Genomic DNA, 20,336 nt, shown 5'->3' with positions numbered 1-20,336 from the left:
GACCCAGAATCTAGCTGTGCTCCTAACTCTGACTCCAGGGCAGAGCAGAGAAAGAGCACCGTGAAAGCCTCCTTTGCCTCTGTGCCAGGCCCTGGGTCAGGTTCTGGAGTCAGGTAACCCAGGTTCTTAAAATGTTCTCCTTCCTAGGGGTGCTCTCTTGGGGAGGTCGTCTCTCTGAGCCTGTTTACCTCGCTGTTAAATCCCCCCCAAAGTCAGTAACAGTAATTCTTTTCTCACCCTACCAACAGGTGGCAGGGTGGGAAACACGGCCCCACCTAACTAGGGGCCTGAGCTCCCTTCCAGAAGGAATTCCCAGCCCTCTTTTGGAGTTCCCAGTTCGAATGTGTGCGATGAGCTCACAGGGCGGTAGGGGCGAGGAGAGAGGGGATGAGGGGTGCCGGAGGCCTTCCCCACCGGTCCCTGGAGGGGCCTCGTGTGACAAGAGAAAGCGCAGTGACCCTGTGTAACCTTGGGCAAGTTCCTTGGTCTCCCCGGACCAGAGCTGCGTCCTCACTTATCACGGGAGGTGCTGGGCGACCTTCCCGGGTTCAGAGCTGCAAGCTGGGAGGCAGGAGATGCCTGGGAGCTCCGCCCGGCCTCAGTTTCCCCACCTGCCGCCCTACGTAATTTCTAAAGGTATTTTCAGCCCTGAAAGCAACAACCAAGCAACAACCAGGCAGCCTGGACTCCCGGCAGTCAGCGCTGGGAGTCGCGGGCAGCCCCTCCTCGGGAGGCTCGGCGCCCACGGGGCGGAGGGCAGGGTGGGGGGCAAAGGCCCGCCGGGTCGGATCGGGCCTTGCGGGAGCAACCCTCGTGAGGCCAGAGGCGGGGAGTGGCGCCAGCGTGGACGAACTCCGCCCTCGTCCCATTTGAACCCCTGCTCCTTACCTGGCGGCGGTGTCGGCGGCGGCTGCAGCAGCGGAGGCTCCGCCTCCTCCCACCCCGCCCTCCGGCCCGCCCCAAGCCCCGCCCCTCAGCCCCGCCTGGCCCCGCCCCCGCCCCAGGCCCCGCCCCTGCCCCGCCCCCTCGGGCCCACCCGGCCTATTCTCCAGCCTGCGCTCCCGGCCGCCCCGCCCCGCCCCTCCAGCTTGGCCCCGCCCCTCCAGCTCGGCCCCCGCCCCGCCCCTCCAGCTCGGCCTCCGCCCCGCCCCTCCAGCTCGGCCCCGCCCCCCGCCCAGCAGGTCCCGCCGCCTGCGCAGACCTTCCCGGGCGCGGGGGCTGGCCTTCCGGGCCCAGGCTCGCTTGCTGAACGCCCCAATCCGGCTCTCCCTGCCGCCACCCTGCAACAGGGGTGCCGGCATCAGGAAGTGACAGCCCAACCGGGGCGCGAAACGCGGTGTGTGGGCCTTTGCCTTGCAGGAAGCAGCAAGACCTCAGGGCCGGAGAGGGGCCCTGCCAGGTTCCACCTTGCGCCACTGCTAGGACATTGCTAGTCGCGCTGGCTCTGATTCTTCCTTTAGCTTGTCTAACGCCAAGTGTGGGCCACACTCGGGGCCTTTGCATTTGAGGTTCCTGTGCCTGGCACTCTGTTTCCAGCTTTGCATTACGGTGTCCACTCAGGGTGGTGTCTGTGGGTCTTCCCTGACCACCCAGCACATTCAGTCATTGGACACATATTTACTGAACACCTGCTATGTGCCAGGTACCGTTCTGAGCACAGGGGATCACACCAGTTTCCACTCCCGTTCTATTTTAATGGTCGTAGTTAACCACTCTGGAATTAATTTCTTTCTCTGTTTGCAGTTACTTAAAAAAAAGAAAAAGATTTTATTTATTTATTCATGAGAGACAGAGAAAGAGGTGGAGACATAGGCAGAGAGAAAAGCAAGCTCCATGCAGGGACCCCGATGTGGGATTTGATCCTGAGACCCCAGGATTACACCCTGGGCCCAAGGCAGAGTCTCAACCGCTGAGCCACCCAGCTGTTCCTGTTTGCAGTTTATTGTCTGCCATCTCCACTAGAATTTAAAGACTCTGGGTGTAGGAGTCTCTGCTGCCTTGTCCTCTGCTGTGTGCCCGGTCCCAGGGACTGTGCTGGGTACTTGGTGGATGTTTAGAATTTTATGAATGCAGAATTATTCATTGTGTATCTGAAATTGAAATGTAACTGGGTGTCCTGTATTTTATCTGGCAATCCTGCTTGAGCCCCACTCCCAGAGATTCTGATTCTGTTGGTCTGGAGCCTGGCCAGGCATAGGCATTGTTCACAGCTCACCAGGTATTTCTGATGTGTGCTTAGCTTCAGGAACCACTGAGCTTGTCTATCGATTTTATTCTTTTTTTTTTTAATTTTTAATTTTTATTTATTTATGATAGTCACAGAGAGAGAGAGAGAGGCAGAGACATAGGCAGAGGGAGAAGCAGGCTCCATGCACCGGGAGCCCGACGTGGGATTCGATCCCGGGTCTCCAGGATCGCGCCCTGGGCCAAAGGCAGGCGCTAAACCGCTGCGCCACCCAGGGATCCCTCGATTTTATTCTGTATGAGGTGGAGACTAGTAGAAGATCCTGGGCAGTGATGTGACATGATCTCACCTTTTACACAGATCCCACTGGTTCCTTGCAAGGGCAGAGATAAGAATGGACACAACTGGTTAGGAAGCTGTTGCAATATCCAGCTAGGGAAGGGGCTTATATTTGTTGAGTGCCTACAATGGGCTAGGCATAATAAAAGTATATAATGGAGGCATATATTATGGAGCCCAGCCCCAGGCCTACCAATGTAGAATTTTTCAGGTGTGTAGGAGCCTAAACACTTCTATTTTTAACAAGTTCCTCTGGTGATTCTGCTGATTAGTCAGGTTTGGAACAACCAAATGATTGGATTCGATTCTCGTAGAAATAACCATGAATACTGTTTAGGGCATAGTACCCTGTGGCTGGCTCTACATGGTTTCCATGCTTACTTTATATCATTCAATCCTATGCAGTTGATACTATGATTAGCCCCATTTCATAAAGGAAGGAACCAAGGCTCAGAGTGGTTAAGTAACTTGGCCAGTGTCACCAAGCTACCAATGGCAGAGCCAGGATTTGATCGCAGACTTGGCTTTTTCTGCTGTCTCGTCTTTCCATAGGTTTAAATATCAATACAGGTTCAGAGATATTTAGAGGAGTTTCAGATCATGAATTTCCCAGCAGATGAAGGCTTCTTCATTATGTCCCATAGATGTCTGTCCTTCCAGGATGTGGTTGGGGCTGGCCCGGCATTGGTGCTTCTTGAACAGAACTGAATTATGGGGTGATGTTACTGAAGGCAGCCCTGAATCCCTTACTGTGGAGTATCCTTGTGATGCCTTCAGGCTAAGCTTGAGACCGAAGGGCCCAGGAGATTGTTTATGGTCCCTTCTTTCCTTTTTTTTTTTTTTTTTAAGATTTTATTTATTTATTCATGAGAGACACACAGAGAGAGAGGCAAGACACAGGCAGAGAGAGAAGCAGGTTCCCTGAGAGGAGCCCAATGTGGGACTTGATCCTATGAACCCTGGGATCATGCCTGAGCTGAAGGCAGACGCTCAACCACTGAGCCACCCAGGCATCCCTGGTCCCTTCTTTCCTAATGACACCCAGAATAAAACAGAAGTGCCTTGGGGAAGGATGGGAGACACCTTCAGAGGAGGCCTAGGGTGGAGGGCATGGCAGATGGTTTGTGGTTACCATGGATATTGTGATACTGTTGAGCAATCTCTTGTTCATGTTTTGAAGGGTTCTTTGACCCAGTGAACTGGACATCATTTTGTTAGTTGGACCATCAAATGGCCCAATTAATTGGAATCGGTGAGGCTAAGTGGCAGAGTGGGTTAATATTTTCTCCCTTTGTTCTTATGCTCTAGTTTTGTAGCTCTCTGCCATATCTCTTACACAGAGGCTTGGGTGACGACCTCTGCCTGCTTCTTAACTAACAATGCTTTACATTTGCCCCCGGTCTCATATTTTCTAGTGGAGGATGAGACCCACATCATCAGTGGTACGTGAGATATCTTTAGCTGGCGTGAGAACTTGCATTAAATCTCCTTGGATCATACATGAGAAAGTTATTCCCTTCAAGCCTTATTCCATTGAGAACACAATTTAATGCTATCGAATCTTTCTTTCTTTCTTTCTTTCTTTCTTTCTTTCTTTCTTTCTTTCTTCTTTCTTTCTCTCTCTCTCTCTTTCTTTCTTTCTTTCTTTCTTCTCTTTTTACTCTTTTTTTTTTTAAAGATTTTATTTATTTATTTATTCATGAGAGGCACACAGAGAGAGGCAGAGACACAGGCAGAGGGAGAAGCAGGCTCCTCACAGGGAACCCGATGTGGGATTCAATCCCTGAAGCGGGATCATGCCCTGGGCCAAAGGCAGACGCTCAACCACTGAGCCACCCAGGTGTTTTTTTTTTTTCTTTCTCTTTTTAAAAAGAGACACAAAGACATAGAGGGAGAAGTAGCCTTCCTGCAGGAAGCCTGATGTGAGACCCGATCCCAGGACTCCGAGATCATGACCTGAGCCAAAGGCAGACTGAACCACCCAGGTGCCCCTCTTTCTTTTTCTTTTTCTTTTTCTTTTTTTTCTTTTTTTATTTTGAGGTACAATTTAAAATACTTGTTTCTTATAAAGTAATAAGGCCATTAATTAAACTCCTATTTAAACCATTTTTTTGTGACTTACAGGTTCACAAACAGAACTGAGGTACAATTTAAAATACTTGTTTCTTATAAAGTAATCAAGCCCATTAATTAAACTTCTATTTAAACCATTTTTTTGTGACTTACAGCTTCACAAACAGAAAGTATATATGTATATACACACACATATATACACACATACCATATATATGTATATGTCCATATATACATTTACCTTTCTTTTAAATAACATTATTGAAAATCTTTGATGTATAAAATTACATGACTTTAATATTTGATATTTTGATGTATGTATACCTTGCGAAAAGTTCACCTTGATCATGCTAGATAGCTTAATTCACCACTTTTATACAATTAATATTTGTGTGTGTGTGTGTGTGTGTGTTGAGAAAGTTTACTTTAAGATCTATCCCCTTAGGAAATTTCAAGTCTCCAATATAGTATTGCTACCTATGGTCGCCGTACTATACATTAGATCTCTAGAACTCATTCATCTGGAGCAACTAAAACTTTGACCTTTGATCAACGTCTCCTCATTTCTCCCTTCCCCCTGCCCCAGACCCTGACAACCACCATTCTACTCTCTGCTGAGTGTGACTATTTTGGATTTCACACAGGAGTGATATTGGTCACTATTTGTCATTCCGTGTCTGGCTTATTTTACTTAGCACAACGTCCTCTGGGTTCGTCCTCTGGGTTGTCACAAATGGGAGGATTTCCTTCTTTGTTGAGTAATAATCACTGTACTCCTCTAACATTTGCTTATCTTCCTTTTTAACAGAGGAAGACTAGGCCTCAGCTCAGAGCCTTTGACTCTCTGAAATACTGAGTTAGGATTTGATCCTTCTGTAATTTATTTACTTAATAGCCATTTTATTTTGGCATGAGCTCAGATTGACAGGAAAGTTGCAAAGGTAGTACAGAATTCTTACCTAAGAACCATGTATCCACCCTCTTTCTCCTGTGTTAACATCTTACAAACCATGGTACGTTTGTAAGGACTAAGACACCAATATTGGTAAATTACTATTAACTAAAGTATGGACTTTATTTGCTGGTTTTTCTACTAATGTTCTTTTCCCACTCCAGAATCCAATCCAGGATACCACATGCCCTTAGTGGTATTTATTTATTTTTTCAGTCTTTTTTGTTCATTGAAGCATAATTAACATAGAATATTATTTTAGTTTCAAGTATACAGGGTGGTATTCAACAATTCTATACATTATTCAGTGCTCGCTACAATAAGCGTACTCTTCATCCAACCCCCCACTCACCTCTCCTCTGGCAGCCATTAGTTAAAGACTGGTTTTTGGTTTGTCACTTTTTCAGTCTTGATCTCATTTTTAAAAGTTTTTTTAAAAAATATTTTCAATAATGCAAATTTTTAAATGGGTGGCAGTGATCTATTTCCCTTTAAAACATTAAGCAAAGAAAAATGGATGATTAAAAAAATCTATAATAGTAAAAGTGGCATGCAGATATGGTAAAAATTCTTAATTCCCTCTGGGTTGATTTCACCTGTAAGAAAATCTTCCCCATGGGCTGGTATGGTGGTTATCAGACAGATGGATGGTCTTCCAGCCAGGCTGGCTTCTCTCACTAGTCTTGAGAACGTATGTTTCCCTTAGGATGGTCGGCCACTGTGGTAAATATCAGACACGGACCAGCACGGTGGCCCAAATCATGACACTGTTGACTCATGAAACATAAAATCCAAAGGGAGGTGGCTCCAGAGTTGGCCCAGTAGCTCGGTGATGTCAGCAAGGACCTAGACTCTTTCCACCTTCCATTACTCAGCATGTTGGACTCCTCTGTCCTGTGGTCCAAAGATAGTTCTGTCAGTCATACACATCCTTCAGCAGTTATGTTCAAAAGCAGGAAAGTAAAGGGGAGAAAGGGAACCCTCTCCAGGAGCCTTTCCTTATGGGCTTTTCCCCCATGGTCAGGGTGGAAAAGATTTCCTGGAAGCCCCCTTGCTGGGATCATATATCTATCTGCATCACATGACCATCCCTGGCTGCAAGGGAGTCCGGGAAAGCAAGGCTCTGGCAAGGAGACAGGCTCAGATCCCTATAGGTGGGAACAAGCCAGTCCTAACACTTGTGGAGCTCAGGGCAAGAACATGAGATGAAGCCCACATGAAGAAGCAAAACATGTCCTGGCCTTCCAGCCTGGCAGATACACGTTGAGAATCACGTGGAAGATCAGTTGTGAATTTAGAATCCTTTGACTCATCAGCATTCCATGCCAGGATGTGGCTCCTGGCTCGCTGCCCACCTTCCTTCTCTCTCATTCCCAGTTCCATCCTATACCACGTGGGGTCTTGCACATAGCTGTGTGGACACTCCAGCCCTCGCATCCAAGCTCTGCCTGCCCCTCCCACAAACAGCCACTCCTTGGCTACTCCTCAAACCCAGGAATGTGGGTACTGGTTGTACCCTAGGGAGAATGGGTCAGGGAAGAGGCTCATTCCCGCAGGCTGGAAGTGAGCTTGGGGCTGCTTGGACAGGGAACATTGGGGTGCTACATATCCAGAGTGTGGGCTTCGATGGGCACATCTTCTTGGTTTTGTAGTCTCTCTCCGTTGGGATGGGCATGGCTGGATGAGGGTCTAAAGGATGGGGCCCAGAGCGGAGACTGCTCTTGCCAGTGATGATCGGACACCTGGCTGCCCAGAAAAAAAGTCTTAAGGCAGGAGGTGGAAAGGCTGTTGAGTAGGTGGCCCTCAGTGTCCAGGGTAAGTTCGATGGTCTTTTTTTTTTTTTAAGAATAACTATTTTTTAAAATTTATTTATTTATTTATGATAGTCACAGAGAGAAAGAGAGAGGCAGAGACATAGGCAGAGGGAGAAGCAGGCTCCATGCACCGGGAGCCCGATGTGGGATTCGATCCCAGATCTCCAGGATCACGCCCTGGGCCAAAGACAGGCGCCAAACCGCTGTGCCACCCAGGGATCCCAAAGTTTGATGGTCTTAAGTCTTATTGACCCCTCCCTGCCTCTCTAGGGCCTAACTCAATGCATGGTATATGGTAGGTGCTCAATACTTACTGAATGATCGAATGCATAATGAATGAATGGATATCACTATCAGTGGTGTTTGAAACTGCCCCGCATCCCCCTCACACCAGGATAGATGCAATTGGAGGCCAGAGTCTAGAAGGGAAGCCCTGAGGGAGCTTGTTCAGGATCCATAGTGGAACAACAGCCCAGAACTCCTGACACCTTGCGTGCTGTACCCCATCCTACCATGCTCACCTCTAGTGGACACATCCTTTTCAGGTTCATAGCCAGACTCTCCTCAGGGCCTGCCAGCAAGGGTCTGCTGTTGCCATTTCAGAGTTTCAGGGCTAGGGACTCGCAGGCCAAGCCCTCCCTGGACAACAGTGGACCTCTACCACCTGGCATACAAGCGCCCTCACCATCAGGCCTGCCTTCGTCCCCTGAGAAATCCCCAGCTCAGACAGGTCTGCTCTCTGCCCCCGAGTATACTGTTTATATTTCCAACTTCTGTGCTGTCCTCACACTTCCTGCTGCCTGCGTTGCTCTCATTCAGCCCATTTTTTCCTGGCTGTTCAAATCAAATCCTCGTTTCAAGCCCCAGCCAGTTCCTGTAGCCTTTCTGAGGCTCGCCTTGGCTGCCCCTTCTTCGCGTCTGCCCTAGGAATTCACATATGTTGTGTCCTGCCCTGAACACTCTTCCATTTAACATTCAACAGTGGTCATGGGCCTCACCAGGCACCAGATCTTATGTTGGGGGAAGGGATAAGGAGGTATCAGAATTCTCTGGGTAACTAGCTTATTTAAAGAGAGATATGAAAATATATGATGGGGGTCTCATGGGCAGGCAGGAGAGGAATGGCAAACAGCTAGGACCTATCAAGACTGGTGATTGGGAAAGTCAGGACATGAGGTTTCTCTCTTGGCCTCCAAGAGGCCATGTGGCCTCCCTCTTGCCTGCCTGTGAGTTTCAGCTCCATTAGTCACTGGCATTCAGCTCCCTACCTTTGACATGCACATGGATCCATATCAGCTCCTTAACTTTCACTGCACGTGACCCTATAACTCAAGCACATGCGAATGAGTCAGGGTTCCTTTAGGTTACAAGAGAAACAACCCCATCAAAATGGTGCAAGCAAAGAAAGGGCATTTTTTAAAAAGATTTTATTTATTTATTCATAGAGACACAGAGAGAGAGAGAGAGCGGGGCAGAGGCACAGGCAGAAGGAGAAGCAGGCTCCATGCAGGGAGCCCAACGTGGGACTCGATCCAGGGTCCCCAGGATCAAACTCTGGGCTGCAGGCGGTGCTAAATCACTGTGCCACTGGGGCTGCCCAGAAAGGGCATTTTTTTTTGACTTATGTAACTATTGAAAAACCCATCAGGCATGCCTGATTTGGGTACTCAAATAATATGATTAGGAACTTCTCTCTAGTAGAGAGAAAGCTGGGTTCAGCTTCCCTCTGGGTTGGCTTTGCCAGTAGAAATAGCTTTCCCTTGGAGGTGGCAAGACTGACACCAGAAAGTCAGCTATGGTGGAGAAACCACTCCCTCCAGGTAGCTCCAGCAAGATTCCTGGGTAAAGCTGTCACTGGCTTAGCCTTGAACCAGACCCTGTGGCCAGGGCATACAATGCTTTGACCGGCAGATTTGGGACACATAGTCTTCCCTCAAAAGACAAATATGGTATTATTTCCATGGGAACCCACCTGGACAGAGATTGGATGGGGAGGAGGCCAGCCAATGAGGGTGGAAGTTCACCTCTAATTAACTGGGGTCCAGGTGGGGGATTGGCGTACACACCTGCTACTCACATCGGTTCTCTGCTGAGCCATCAACTACTGTCTGTCTCCCCGGTTCCCCTCATCCTTCTGCCAACAGCGCCCTCCTTTGTCCCAGGTCCTCTCCTCCCCCATCACGAGATTCTACTTGGGACTGCCAGACACAGCCCCGCTGGTCACAGAGGAGGGCATGTGACCCAAGAGGACCAATCGGAGTCCTTCCTGTGGGATTTGTCATCATTTACCAAAGGAAGAATCTTGTCTCTTTCTTTCCGGAGGTGAAGCGAGGAAGACATCAGCAGGAGATGGTCAAGTTTCCAAGCTAATGGAAAAAAGCTGGTCGGAGAGAACAAAACCCAAAATCCAAATGCAGAGAGAAAAGGAGGCAGAAATGGGGAGAAACAGTCTGAATGGGGAAGGCCCAGGCCGTGGTTTCATCATTACCAACGTCCACCAGGAAACTAACCGCCCTTGCCACCACTTGGTTAAATGAGCCAGTTCACCCATCTTTTTGTCTAAGTAGAGCAGTTAATGTTTGGGTCATCGGCACATCCTCTGTGTCCATATACTGTGCTGAGTGGTCTCTACAGGTGCTCCTGTTTGATGCTCACAAATCTGTGATTGTGATTATTTCCCCTTTATAGAGACGTGAGAACTGAGGTTCAGAGAGTTGGAGTTTAGGGACTCGTTCATACAGCTTTTAGTGGTAGAGGCAGGATGCAAACCAGTCTTCAGCATCACCCACAAAGCTCTACCACCCTGGGGCAGACGTGTCAGCACGGGATTAGCCCCAAGTACCAGTTTCACTCACACTGAGTCTTTGTCCTCAAGTTGCTCAGACTCCATAGAATTATGTTGGGCTTAAATTGTTGTTGTTTTTTTTTTAAAGATTTTATTTATTTACTCATGAGAGATGCAGAAAGAGAGGCAGAGACACAGGCAGAGGGAGGAGCAGGCTCCCTGCAGGGACCCCGATGAGGGACGTCATCCCCAGACCCCAGGATCATGACCTGAGCTGAAGGCAGACGCTCAACCGCTGAGCCACCCAGGCGTCCCCTAAATTGTTTTTTTAAACTATGAAATATGTACAGAAAGGCACATACACGATGGAGGCACTGACACTCTGGGTTTGAAGCCTTTAATCTGTGAAATGGGAATAATAATCCAGTAATTCTCATATGGTTGTTGCAAAAGTTAAGGATATTTCAGAAATGTGGGTGATGAATCTAACTCCACCTCTAACATGTTGGGCACTTTTTTGGGGGGGTAATCACTGGGCTTCTCTGAGCCTCAATTTCCCATCCATAAATGGAAGATGTAGGACCTAGTCCCAAGAGTCAATGAGACTCAACATGAGCTGAGTCCCAAGAGTCAATGAGACTCAATGTGAGCTGACATTCCCACATATGGGCTACAAGACTCTAGGCAAGTTATAGGCTCAACTTGAAGTAGCCCAGCTGAGGGGCACAGCACGAGGGCAGGCACAGGAAAGGTGTGGTGTGGTGTCCTAGGGCTGTCCTAGCAACTGAGTGGCTTCAACAACAGAAATTGTCCCTCACATTTCTGGAGGCTGAAGTCCAAGATCCTGGTGTCATCAGGGTTCATTCCTGCTGAGAGTTCTGGGGGAGAATCCGTTCCAAGCCTTTCTCCCAGCTTCTGGTGGTTTGATGGCCATCGGTGGCGTTCCTTGGCTTGTAGAAACATCACCTCAACCTGCCTTCATTCCCCACATGGCATCCTTACCTTGTCTTCCCTCCGTGCCTGTCTGTCTCCATGTCCACACTTTCTCTTTCTAGAAAGACAGTCATATTGGATGATAGGGTTTGTCTCTTAAAAACCCTATTTCCAAGAAGGTCACATTCTGAAGTTATAGGGGTTAGGGCTCCAGTATATTTTCTTTTCGAGAGGGCACCACAATCCAACCCCTTCCAGGTGGTCAGCATATAGTTTTCCTTTCTCATCAAACTTCCTTATTGAATGAGATTAAATACCTGGCATAGAGCCGGCCCTCAATAAATGTTTGTTGCATAAATGCATGGATGGATCCTAGGTTCCAGAGTGTTTTCAAGTCCTCAGAGAGTTCTCTACTGACCCAGGAAATATTTCCCCCCTCTTAAAAAGGTGATTTCAATATATTCAGACAAGAATATAAAATTCCTAAGAACAGCTCCAGGCAGATTCAAAAATTCAGATCTGGTTTCTCTTTGTGTTCTATGCTGTTCCTACAGCCTGAGAAAGGGCAGGCAGGTCCCTCATTCCTGGAAAAGCTTTCCTCTGCCACAAAGAATTCATTGCTTTAGCAAAGACTGAAACACTTCCTCTAGGCGTTTGAAAAGAAGTTCCAACAGTGAACAGGGGCTGTCAGGTGAGATGAGAAAGTGCCTGTAGGTAATGGGACACGTGGGTTCTCACAACCCTGTGCCCCAAGCACCCACTAAGTCGGGAGGCTGTAACCAAATGGAGGAACTACACCTCTTCTTAATTCTTTGCCCTTCAGGCCTCGGCACCCACATACCATCAACACTCATGATATGCCAGGAATGATCCATCAGATACAGCTAAGTGACCCAAAGTCCAAACTCTGGAGTTGGACTTCTATGGTGCCCTCTTGATGCCACCACTGCCTCCCTGTGTGATCTTGAACAAGCTACTTAACCTCTCTGTGCCTCAGCAGCCCTGTTGATAATTAAGTGGGGGGGGGGTAATAATAGTACCTACTTTATAGCATATATGATAACATGTGTAATACACTTTGCACAGTGCACTCAGGTCATGTTAGTGATTATTTTATTAATTATTGTTGAGAACTCTGCTGATGCTGAGGGTGATAACAGAAGAGATGAATTCTAGTGGCCAGGCTTTAGTAGACTTAAGAGATGAATTCTAGTGGCCAGGCTTTAGCAGACTTCCCTATCAATAAGGTTGAATAAAATAAGATGAGCCTGTCCTCATCATTCCTGTAAGTGCTTTCTAGAACTCAACCCATCTCTTCCACCTTGTCTTCTCCCTCCCTTCTTTAACTCCTTGTAATCCCAGTGTTGAGCCAAGGGCTATGTCAGCCCTCCCCTAGCAACCCTATGAGATATATACCATAACCTCTATTTCATGCGTAAGGACCCTGAGCCTCAGACAGGTGAGGGGGCTTGTGAACGGTGGTGCTAGAATCAAGCCAGCTATGTCTGACTGCAAGGCCGCAGAATAGGGAAATGGTCTGATAAGGATAAAATTTGGCCTCTCCCTGCAATTCCTCTTCGTCCTTAGGACCTAAGCGCCAAGTTCTCTACCAGATTGGCCTGTCCTGTGCAACCCTCCGACTCTGGACTGGCTTCACCCCACTATTAAGGCCAACCCTAAGCCTGCTATCACACTCAACAGGCCCCAGGAAGCCCATTCACCCACAAGGGTCACTGACTGATGACAAAGGCAGCCTGTTAGGGCATGGGATTCTCATCCATCTCATCCATTTGAATCCTCATGGGGGCCCTGGGAGGTGTGTGTGTGGCATCCCCCCTACAGGTGAGCAAAGTGAGGCTCAGAGAAGTTCTGTAACTTCGACTCGTCATACGTTGGGTCAGAGCTTAGCTTTGAGCTTAGGCTTGCCTCTCTGGATTCGCCTACATACGTTCTTTTGCAGAGCTGCCTGCTTCCTCTCTTCTCCCCTGCTCCCCAGGACAGTCTGGACCAATATTGGTCTCTTGTGTCCTCCATGCACATGCGGCCAGAGCCAGAGGGTGCTTGGGACCAGCTGGCTTCACAGGGGGTGGAGACAGCTGTGTCAGGACATCTTTCCCCAGTGGAGATGGGAGGCCAATGGTTGGGGACCATGTGTCAACACAGCTTCCTGCAGGGGAGGTTGGGGCTGGGTAGTAAAAGTCTATAAGAAAGCCATTCCATTTTTATAATTCTCTTTTCTTTTTCTTTCTTCTTCTTCCTTTTAAAAGATTTTATTTATTTATTTTAGAGGGAGAGAGCATGGGAGGAGGGGCAGGGCAGAGGGAGAAGGAGAGAGGGAGAGAGAGAAAGAGAGAGAGAGGGAGAGAGAAAGAGAGGGAATCTCAATCAGACTCCATGCTTTGTGTGGAACCTCCTTGGGGCTCGATCTCATGACCCTGAGATCATGACCAAAGCTGAAATCAAGAGTTGGACACAACCGACTGAGCCACCCAGGAGCACCCCCTTTTTTTTTCATTGGTGCAGACCACAAGTTCTGGAATTCTGTGGCCTCTCCGGAAACCTGACTCTGGAATTCAGAGCCTCCTGAGATTTGTTCCCTGTTCTCCCTTGCAGCAACCAACTTCCTGGTTGGTTTGGATTGTCATGGAAAGGAGGCAGCTTGATGGAACAGAAAGAGCTCTGGATTAATCCCTTGGGGGAACTCTGAAAGCGATTGGCTGTGTGAGTTTAGGCAAATGGATTTACCTCTCTGATCTTCAGTCTCTTCATTGGCAAGATGATTTCTACTTCATAAGGTAGTTACGCAGATTTAGCTAGATAATTCATGTAAAGCGGTCAGTGTAGTGCTTGGCACGTCGAAGGCACTCAATAAATGTGTGCCGTCATTGTGATGGCAGAGATGGGGCTGTTGTTGGCAACTGAAATCTTGGTGGAGGGCCAAGAACTAGAAGGAATATGAATGGAGGTGAGTGGGGAGACAGTGTTCTTTCCCTATCCTATTGGCAACCATCCCAAACTGCACATGCCCGAGGCCAGTTCTGGAAATGCTGAGCGATTTGCATCATTTACTTATCCTGGGAAGACAGGGTGTTCTTAGGTCCACCTGGCCTTGGCTTAAGAGCGTGGGCTCATGCACACGTACACACACTCACACATACTCTTAGCATGAGGAGTAAATGCGGCCGATAGCATGGGTGGTGCAGAGTTGCCCTGGAAATACCTTTATAAGAAACAAAGGAAGGCACCCAGATTTCAAGAACAGCTTGTTGCATACATCCTCATGTTTTGAGTTTTCTCTGTGTGAGTTCAGAGGGGATGTGACTCATGTCCACTGTTCAGGGGCCCAACAGTGCCCCCAGTTTCTGGGCTTCAGGAGTCTTAGGAATAATCCAATCCAATTAACTCATTCCAGGGAAGAGAAAGCTCAAAGAGGCAAAGGATCTTGCTGGACAACACGTACCCATGGGGCCAGGATCAGCCCTTTGTGCTCCAATATAGATGTCTCTTCTTCCTCCCTAACAGAGGTACAATAGCCATGAATGAGCATCCAACCTACCACTCTCATCCCATCAGGAGGAAAGGTGGGGTCAAGGAAGGACAACAGATCATGCCCAGTGAGCCTCACTGAGGTTTCACGTCTGCTTCCCAATTATGAGGCCTTTGGAAGGAAACAAGGCATCATCTCCCACCCTTTGTTCCCTTGCACCCCCCAGGGCTCCTGTCTTGGCTAAGACTCGATCCTGGCAACCATGGAAAGTCATTCCCTCCAGCAGAAGCCTCCTCTGTATTCCAGAGCAATCTTTCAGACAACTATGACTGTCAGGGCGAGGCAGGAAAGGTGGAGTTATTGTTAAGAACTGTTGCATTTATGGGGCCTCTTATCTTTCCGACAAAAGCTCAGATGGGAATTGAAATGCAATAATGCAGGAAAAACAACATCCGTAAAGAGCTGATTCCATAACGTGAGTTGGTGCATCTGATAGGCAGTGGGACCTGCTTCTTGGGCAGGGGCCGGGGGGACCTTATAACTCTGAGATTCTCTGTGAAGCCAATGACATCGGCTGGGCAATTGGTGCTGCTGCTGGGAGGAATTCCCTCTACATCCTCTCCACCCCTCCCCAAATCTGCCAACTAAATGTGGGACCCCCTGCAGCCTCAGAACCGCTCCTTTACACAAATTCTCCCCTTCTGTCCCTGGGGGTGACTCAGGAGGACACCCGAGCCACCAGGACCTTTGTCGAGGTGGATGGGCACCAGGTGGGCAGCACACAGGAGGACTTCCTGTGGGCTCTGACTTCCAGGAGGAAAAACAAACAGCTACAAATCTGAACAAACTGCCCCAAACGCGGAAGACCAAACCAAAGCAAAGCAAGAAAATAAAACCGGCTACATAAATTACAAAAAAAAAAGGAGTCTTGGTTCTATTTGTTCTGCAAAAAGTTCATCAAAGTATATAAAGAAAACCCAGGGGCATCAGAACGGGAGGAACAGGAGTCCGCTGGCGGTGTTCAAGTAATATGTGCCCCTCCCCACCCCGAGTGGTGTAGACGTGCTGCGCCCTGGGTAGACGTGTCTGTCATCTAGGCACGTAGTTCTTGACCCAGCACAGCCACCCGGCTTTGGCTTGCAAGTCCAGCGGGCATGCAATCCCCCGAGGGAAGCAGCCTTAGTTCATAGCCCCTTACCCTGTTCACTGCGAGCCCAATGGGGCCCAAGAGGCAGCAGGTGCCATCTGTTTGGAGCGCGCTCAGGCGATGGAAGAGATCTCGCTGTGTTTCCGTCCTCTGCAGAAGAGAGTCCTGGGGGCCGGCCGGCAGCCGCCCTGGCTGCTGGGGTGACAGCAGAAGAGGGAGGACATTAGCAGGGCCAAGGAGATAACGACGGCAAACACCCACCGCATGATGCCCGGGTAGATGAAGGGCAGGATGAGGATGATGAGCCCGAGCAGCAGGAGCAAGTGTGCTGCCAGGCGCCGGGCCGCCACGCGGTTGGCACTTTCCGCATCCTGTCCGTCCTCGCCCACCGAGCTGGGGCACCCTGCTGCCACGCTGGCAGGATCTGCTAGTCCCTGAGGACAGAGCCGCACCTCCGGGCACGGCCGGACCAGCCGCCCCACCACGGCCTCGTGGTTGCGCAGGCTGCAGATGAGGCCGCCGGGGACCGCGGTAGCCTTGCGGCACAGCGGGCAGACGATGGACCAGGTGTTGTCCTGGACGCACAGCAGGAGCTTCAGGCAGACGGCGCAGAAGGAGTGCTGGCAGCCCAGCAGCTTGGGGGGCCGGATGTAGCTGTAGGGCTCCCGGCACACCAGGCACTCCAGGTCGCCATCCGCGGAGGCGCAGTGGTCCCCGGCAGGGTCCGAGGCCTCGGTGGCAGTGGTGGCCTTTGCAGAGACGGGCTGGGGCTGCCGTGGGGCTGGCGGCTGGGGGACCTCGGCACAGGCCATTCCGGGCACGGCGTCAGCGGGCCGCGGTGGCTCAGGGCCTGGGCATTGCCAGGGGGTGTCCGCAGGCGCTGCTGGGACCTGGATGCAGCCTGGCCTCGGGCCGGGCGTCTCAGCCTCCCTCTCGGCCTCGTCAGGCGCCTGGTGACAACAGCCGTCTGTCATCCCTCTCCTGGGGCTGCCCAGCTTGTTTCTTGGCTTACGTCTTCTCTCGAGTTATTGTTATTTCTTTTCTTGAAACCTAGGGTTAATCAGTAACCCGTGGACCTGGAGACCTCGAGTTGCCCCGATAGAAAGGCTGGAGGGGCGGGGCCTGTGCGGTGAGTCAGGACTTTGCTGTCGCGGCCAGGTGCCTCAGGAGCCCCAGCAAGATGATGGCTTAGGAGCACTGAGATGCATTAGGGTCCCCACCCCACACCATCCCTGGAGCCTTTAAAAAGGCACATCTCTACGCCCCAAACTCAAAGACTGTGATCCAGCCGGTCTGGACGGGATCTAGGAATCTCTGGGCACAGCTGACAGACATCGTGATGCTGACGCAGGTGGACTGGGGAACCCACTTTGAGAAATAACACCCATGGCCACGTTTCAGAAAAAAACCTTCCAGGGTCAAGATCAGTGGAGAACAGCGCTGTGCTTCGAGTGCATTTGCAAACGGTAGCCTCATGAAAAAGAGAGAAGTGATGGGAACAAAAACTCCTAGTGGGTGGCGGGCGGTAGGGGAGAAGAAAGCGCAGGCAACATAGAAAAACCCCAACCCGAGCTGCTCATGGGTCTTTAGCACCTGCTACTGTAGCCAGTTCCTTTTTCGTCATAGCAGCTGAATCAACGGCTACGGATTCACGAGCATCACCCTCGGGGCCTGCTTTCCTCCCCATACCTAATGATAAGGTGCCATTTCTTGTGTGCAAGACGCATCCATACTCGGTAGTAGCAAGGGCAGCTACCATGTGTTTGGGATGACTTTGAGCCAAGCCCCCAGTCTCCTGGGCTCCTGGCACAGCCTGTAAGGGAGGCACTGTGAGGCCTGGGAGCAAAAACAGGGTGTGGTCAGGGCAGGCCTGCTGGCAGCCTCCCAAGTGGACTCCCATGGGGCCAGAGCCTTGTGGAATCTTCCAAGATCCAAGGTCAGGTTCCCAGGAATGCAAAGTCGTGTGGCCTCCAGGCAGCCGACTCCCTTACCAGGACTCACGTGGGACCGATGGACGTAAGCAGCGTGCAGTTAAGAAAACGTGATCCCCCTACTTTGCCCTGAACATCAGAGGGTGGGGTGGCCCCATCCACTCCCTCAAAAAAATGCCTCACGTAGGCTTCCCCGACTCCAGGAGGACGTGGCGAACGGTCCTTTACCGCCCACGTCACCTGTTGAGGTCCACACGGAGTCCAGCTCTATCGATCAGCTCCTCCCCCCCCGCGCAAGGGGCAGGTGCTGCACTCCTGCTTCACCCTCTGTGCCCCCCGCCCCCCCTCCCAGGGGGGCCTCTGTCTCTGAAATCCAGTTCCCCAAATTCCACCTCTGCCAAGGTATTTCTTCTTGGCCTTCAGCTTGACAATCGGCTGTTTCTTTCCATTAATCTTTTCCCCCAGATCAAGCTGAAAGGGGCCCTGGATCTGATGCTGGGCGTCTGTTTTTTTCCCAGGCCCAGTATCCATTTCCCCTTCTCCGAGGGCCTGTTTTTCTTTCAGGCCACCACTGCCAACCACTGTCATTCCATGTGGCTCCCATTCTGTGGAAAGGGGAGGGTGATGTGATTCAGGGCAGACAGTCAGCATATTCCACCCTATTGGCTGAAGCAGTCGATTCAGACACAGGCAAGCCGTCTAAACCACACCAGTGAGATTCAACTAATTCTGGAACTTCCGTTGAGAAGTTTGTCTTACTGCTAGGTTTCCACACTAGAGGATGGAGCCCTGGGGCTGCTAGGACCACAGTGTGCAGAGAACCTGCCCCAGTAAGGCCAGCACAGAAGAAAAATGAGGGAGGGGGTCAGAAACAGCCGTGATGACATTGTTTGAATGCCTGGATCCAGCCATACCTGCAGCAAGAACTCTATCTTTGTTTTTGTTTTTGTTTTTGTTTTTTAGTTATCGTAACCTACAAAATCCATCCCTGTTTTTATTCTTCGGCCACCTCAAGTTGGATTTCTGTCCCTTGCATGAGAAAGACTTCTGAGTAACACAGTGAGAGATGAAGACCAGAACCCTTTATTTGATGTCTGACACAGGGTCAAGCATCAATAAGACAATTAGCCTGGAGATGGCCAAGAATGAACTAATGCCTGTGTGTCACTATGCTCAAAGGGACTCTGCGTCTTTTTGTTGCTTTGACCTGCGTTATATACTACTACTTTCTGTTTGCTAGACCCTAGGAAGGGTTGGGGATGGAGGGTGAAAAATTTGTTGAGGTGCGTTCGCTTATAATGAGAAATAGAAAATCAGATGGATAACACAGTGATGTCAGCATGGCTAGTGCTGCCCACCCCCAGCCAGCCAGCTCTATGGAAAGCCAAATAATCAGGAAGGGAGCTAGGTGAGCTTGATATCAGACCAAGGGAAGGTATTTAAGGGTAATGTCTAAAGAAGAACCTTTTTTTTTTTTCAAGATTTTATTTATTCACGAGAGACAGAGAAAGAGGCAGAGACACAGGCAGAGGGAGAAGCAGGCTTTGTGCAAGGAGCCCGATGCAGGACTGGATCCCAGGACCCCAGGACCCCAGGATCACAACCTGAGCCAAAGACAGACGCCCAACCACTGAGCCACCCAGGGGCCCCAAGAAGAACCTTTTGATATCACTGGGCAACCACCATTAAGAAAATATATTGGGCATAACAGCCCAGATATTACAGGAAAATAGAAATTAGAACATGAAAGCTTCTTTGACTACCGCCCCCGAGAATAATGGCTCTTAACAGCACATTCCTTCACGTTTCTTGTATCCTACCATGGTAGCCTGGGAAATGCTTTTTTTTTTTTTTTTTTTCTGAGTAGGCCAACCTGGGGCTCGAACTCACTGCCCTGAGACCAAGACCTGAGCTGAGATCAAGAGTCAGACGCTTGACCCCCTGAGCCACCCAGGTGTCCCAACACTTTGTTTCTTAAAGGTGTTTTGGCTTAACTATCACCTGCCCTGGCTTTTTATAGCTGGACATCCAACGCTCATCAGTTTACTAGCTGTGTGACCTTAGGCAAGTCATTTCAACTTCATTGAGGCTCCGATTTTAATTTGATCAACTGGAGACTCTAACATTGTAGGAAACTGTGGGAGGCTACTTAAGTCCCCCACTTCCGTTCCACCCTGCTCGGGGAAGACTCAGCAATGTATGCACCTTGCTTTATAACTGACCTCGGTGTCATGGAGCTCTCCCAGGGACATGGAAATAAAACACTTTGGTGATGTGTTCAGCCAACCCTCCTCTTCCTCCTCCTCCTCCTCCTTCCTTTTTAAGGTTTTATTTATTTGAGAGAGAGAGAGCATGAGAGAGCATGAGTGGGGAGGAGAGGGAGAAGCAGGCTCCCCACTGAGCAGGGAACCCAATGCGGGGCTCGATCCCAGGACCCCAGGGATCATGATCTGAGTCGAAGGCAGACACTGAACCAATGGAGCCCCCCAGGCACCCCCAGCCAGGGCTTCTCAAGGAGAAGTGACCGTGTGCAGGATCTGCAGCATGGCCTGAAGCAGCGCCATCTCAGGGGAAATACAAAATGTCTCTAGAGACTTAATATGAGAATTCATTTAGGATGTCATGTGTGATGTTTGTGCTTGCTATCATATGAGAATTTGAAAGGTTAGAGTCCCTCCAAATCTTCAAAG

At 49.8% G+C, this 20,336-nt stretch overlaps 2 protein-coding genes across 6 annotated transcripts in view; both read right to left on the bottom strand.

The window, feature by feature from the left end:
- Positions 1-955, bottom strand: part of TMCO4 (transmembrane and coiled-coil domains 4) — a 91,218-nt gene extending 90,263 nt beyond the window's left edge. For 3 of the 5 annotated variants that reach the window (XM_025447198.3, XM_025447197.3, XM_025447201.3), the window contains exon 1: positions 889-955. The gene's annotated coding sequence lies outside the window, so the exon portion shown is untranslated. The remainder of the gene's footprint in view (positions 1-888) is intronic. The other 2 variants (XM_025447199.3, XM_035713485.2) reach the window with 2 other exon arrangements.
- Positions 956-8,644: 7,689 nt separating this feature from the next.
- Positions 8,645-17,870, bottom strand: RNF186 (ring finger protein 186). Its single transcript, XM_025447904.3, has one exon. It carries the CDS (start codon positions 16,687-16,689, stop codon positions 15,829-15,831), a length of 861 nt encoding a protein of 286 aa, XP_025303689.1. The 5' UTR covers positions 16,690-17,870; the 3' UTR covers positions 8,645-15,828.
- Between the last annotated feature and the right edge of the window lie 2,466 nt (positions 17,871-20,336).

Source organism: Canis lupus, chromosome 2, assembly GCF_003254725.2.
Source record: "Canis lupus dingo isolate Sandy chromosome 2, ASM325472v2, whole genome shotgun sequence".
Taxonomy (NCBI): domain Eukaryota; kingdom Metazoa; phylum Chordata; class Mammalia; order Carnivora; family Canidae; genus Canis; species Canis lupus.
The sequence above is the reverse complement of the archived record's forward strand: the minus strand, read 5'-3'. Positions and strand labels throughout refer to the sequence as shown.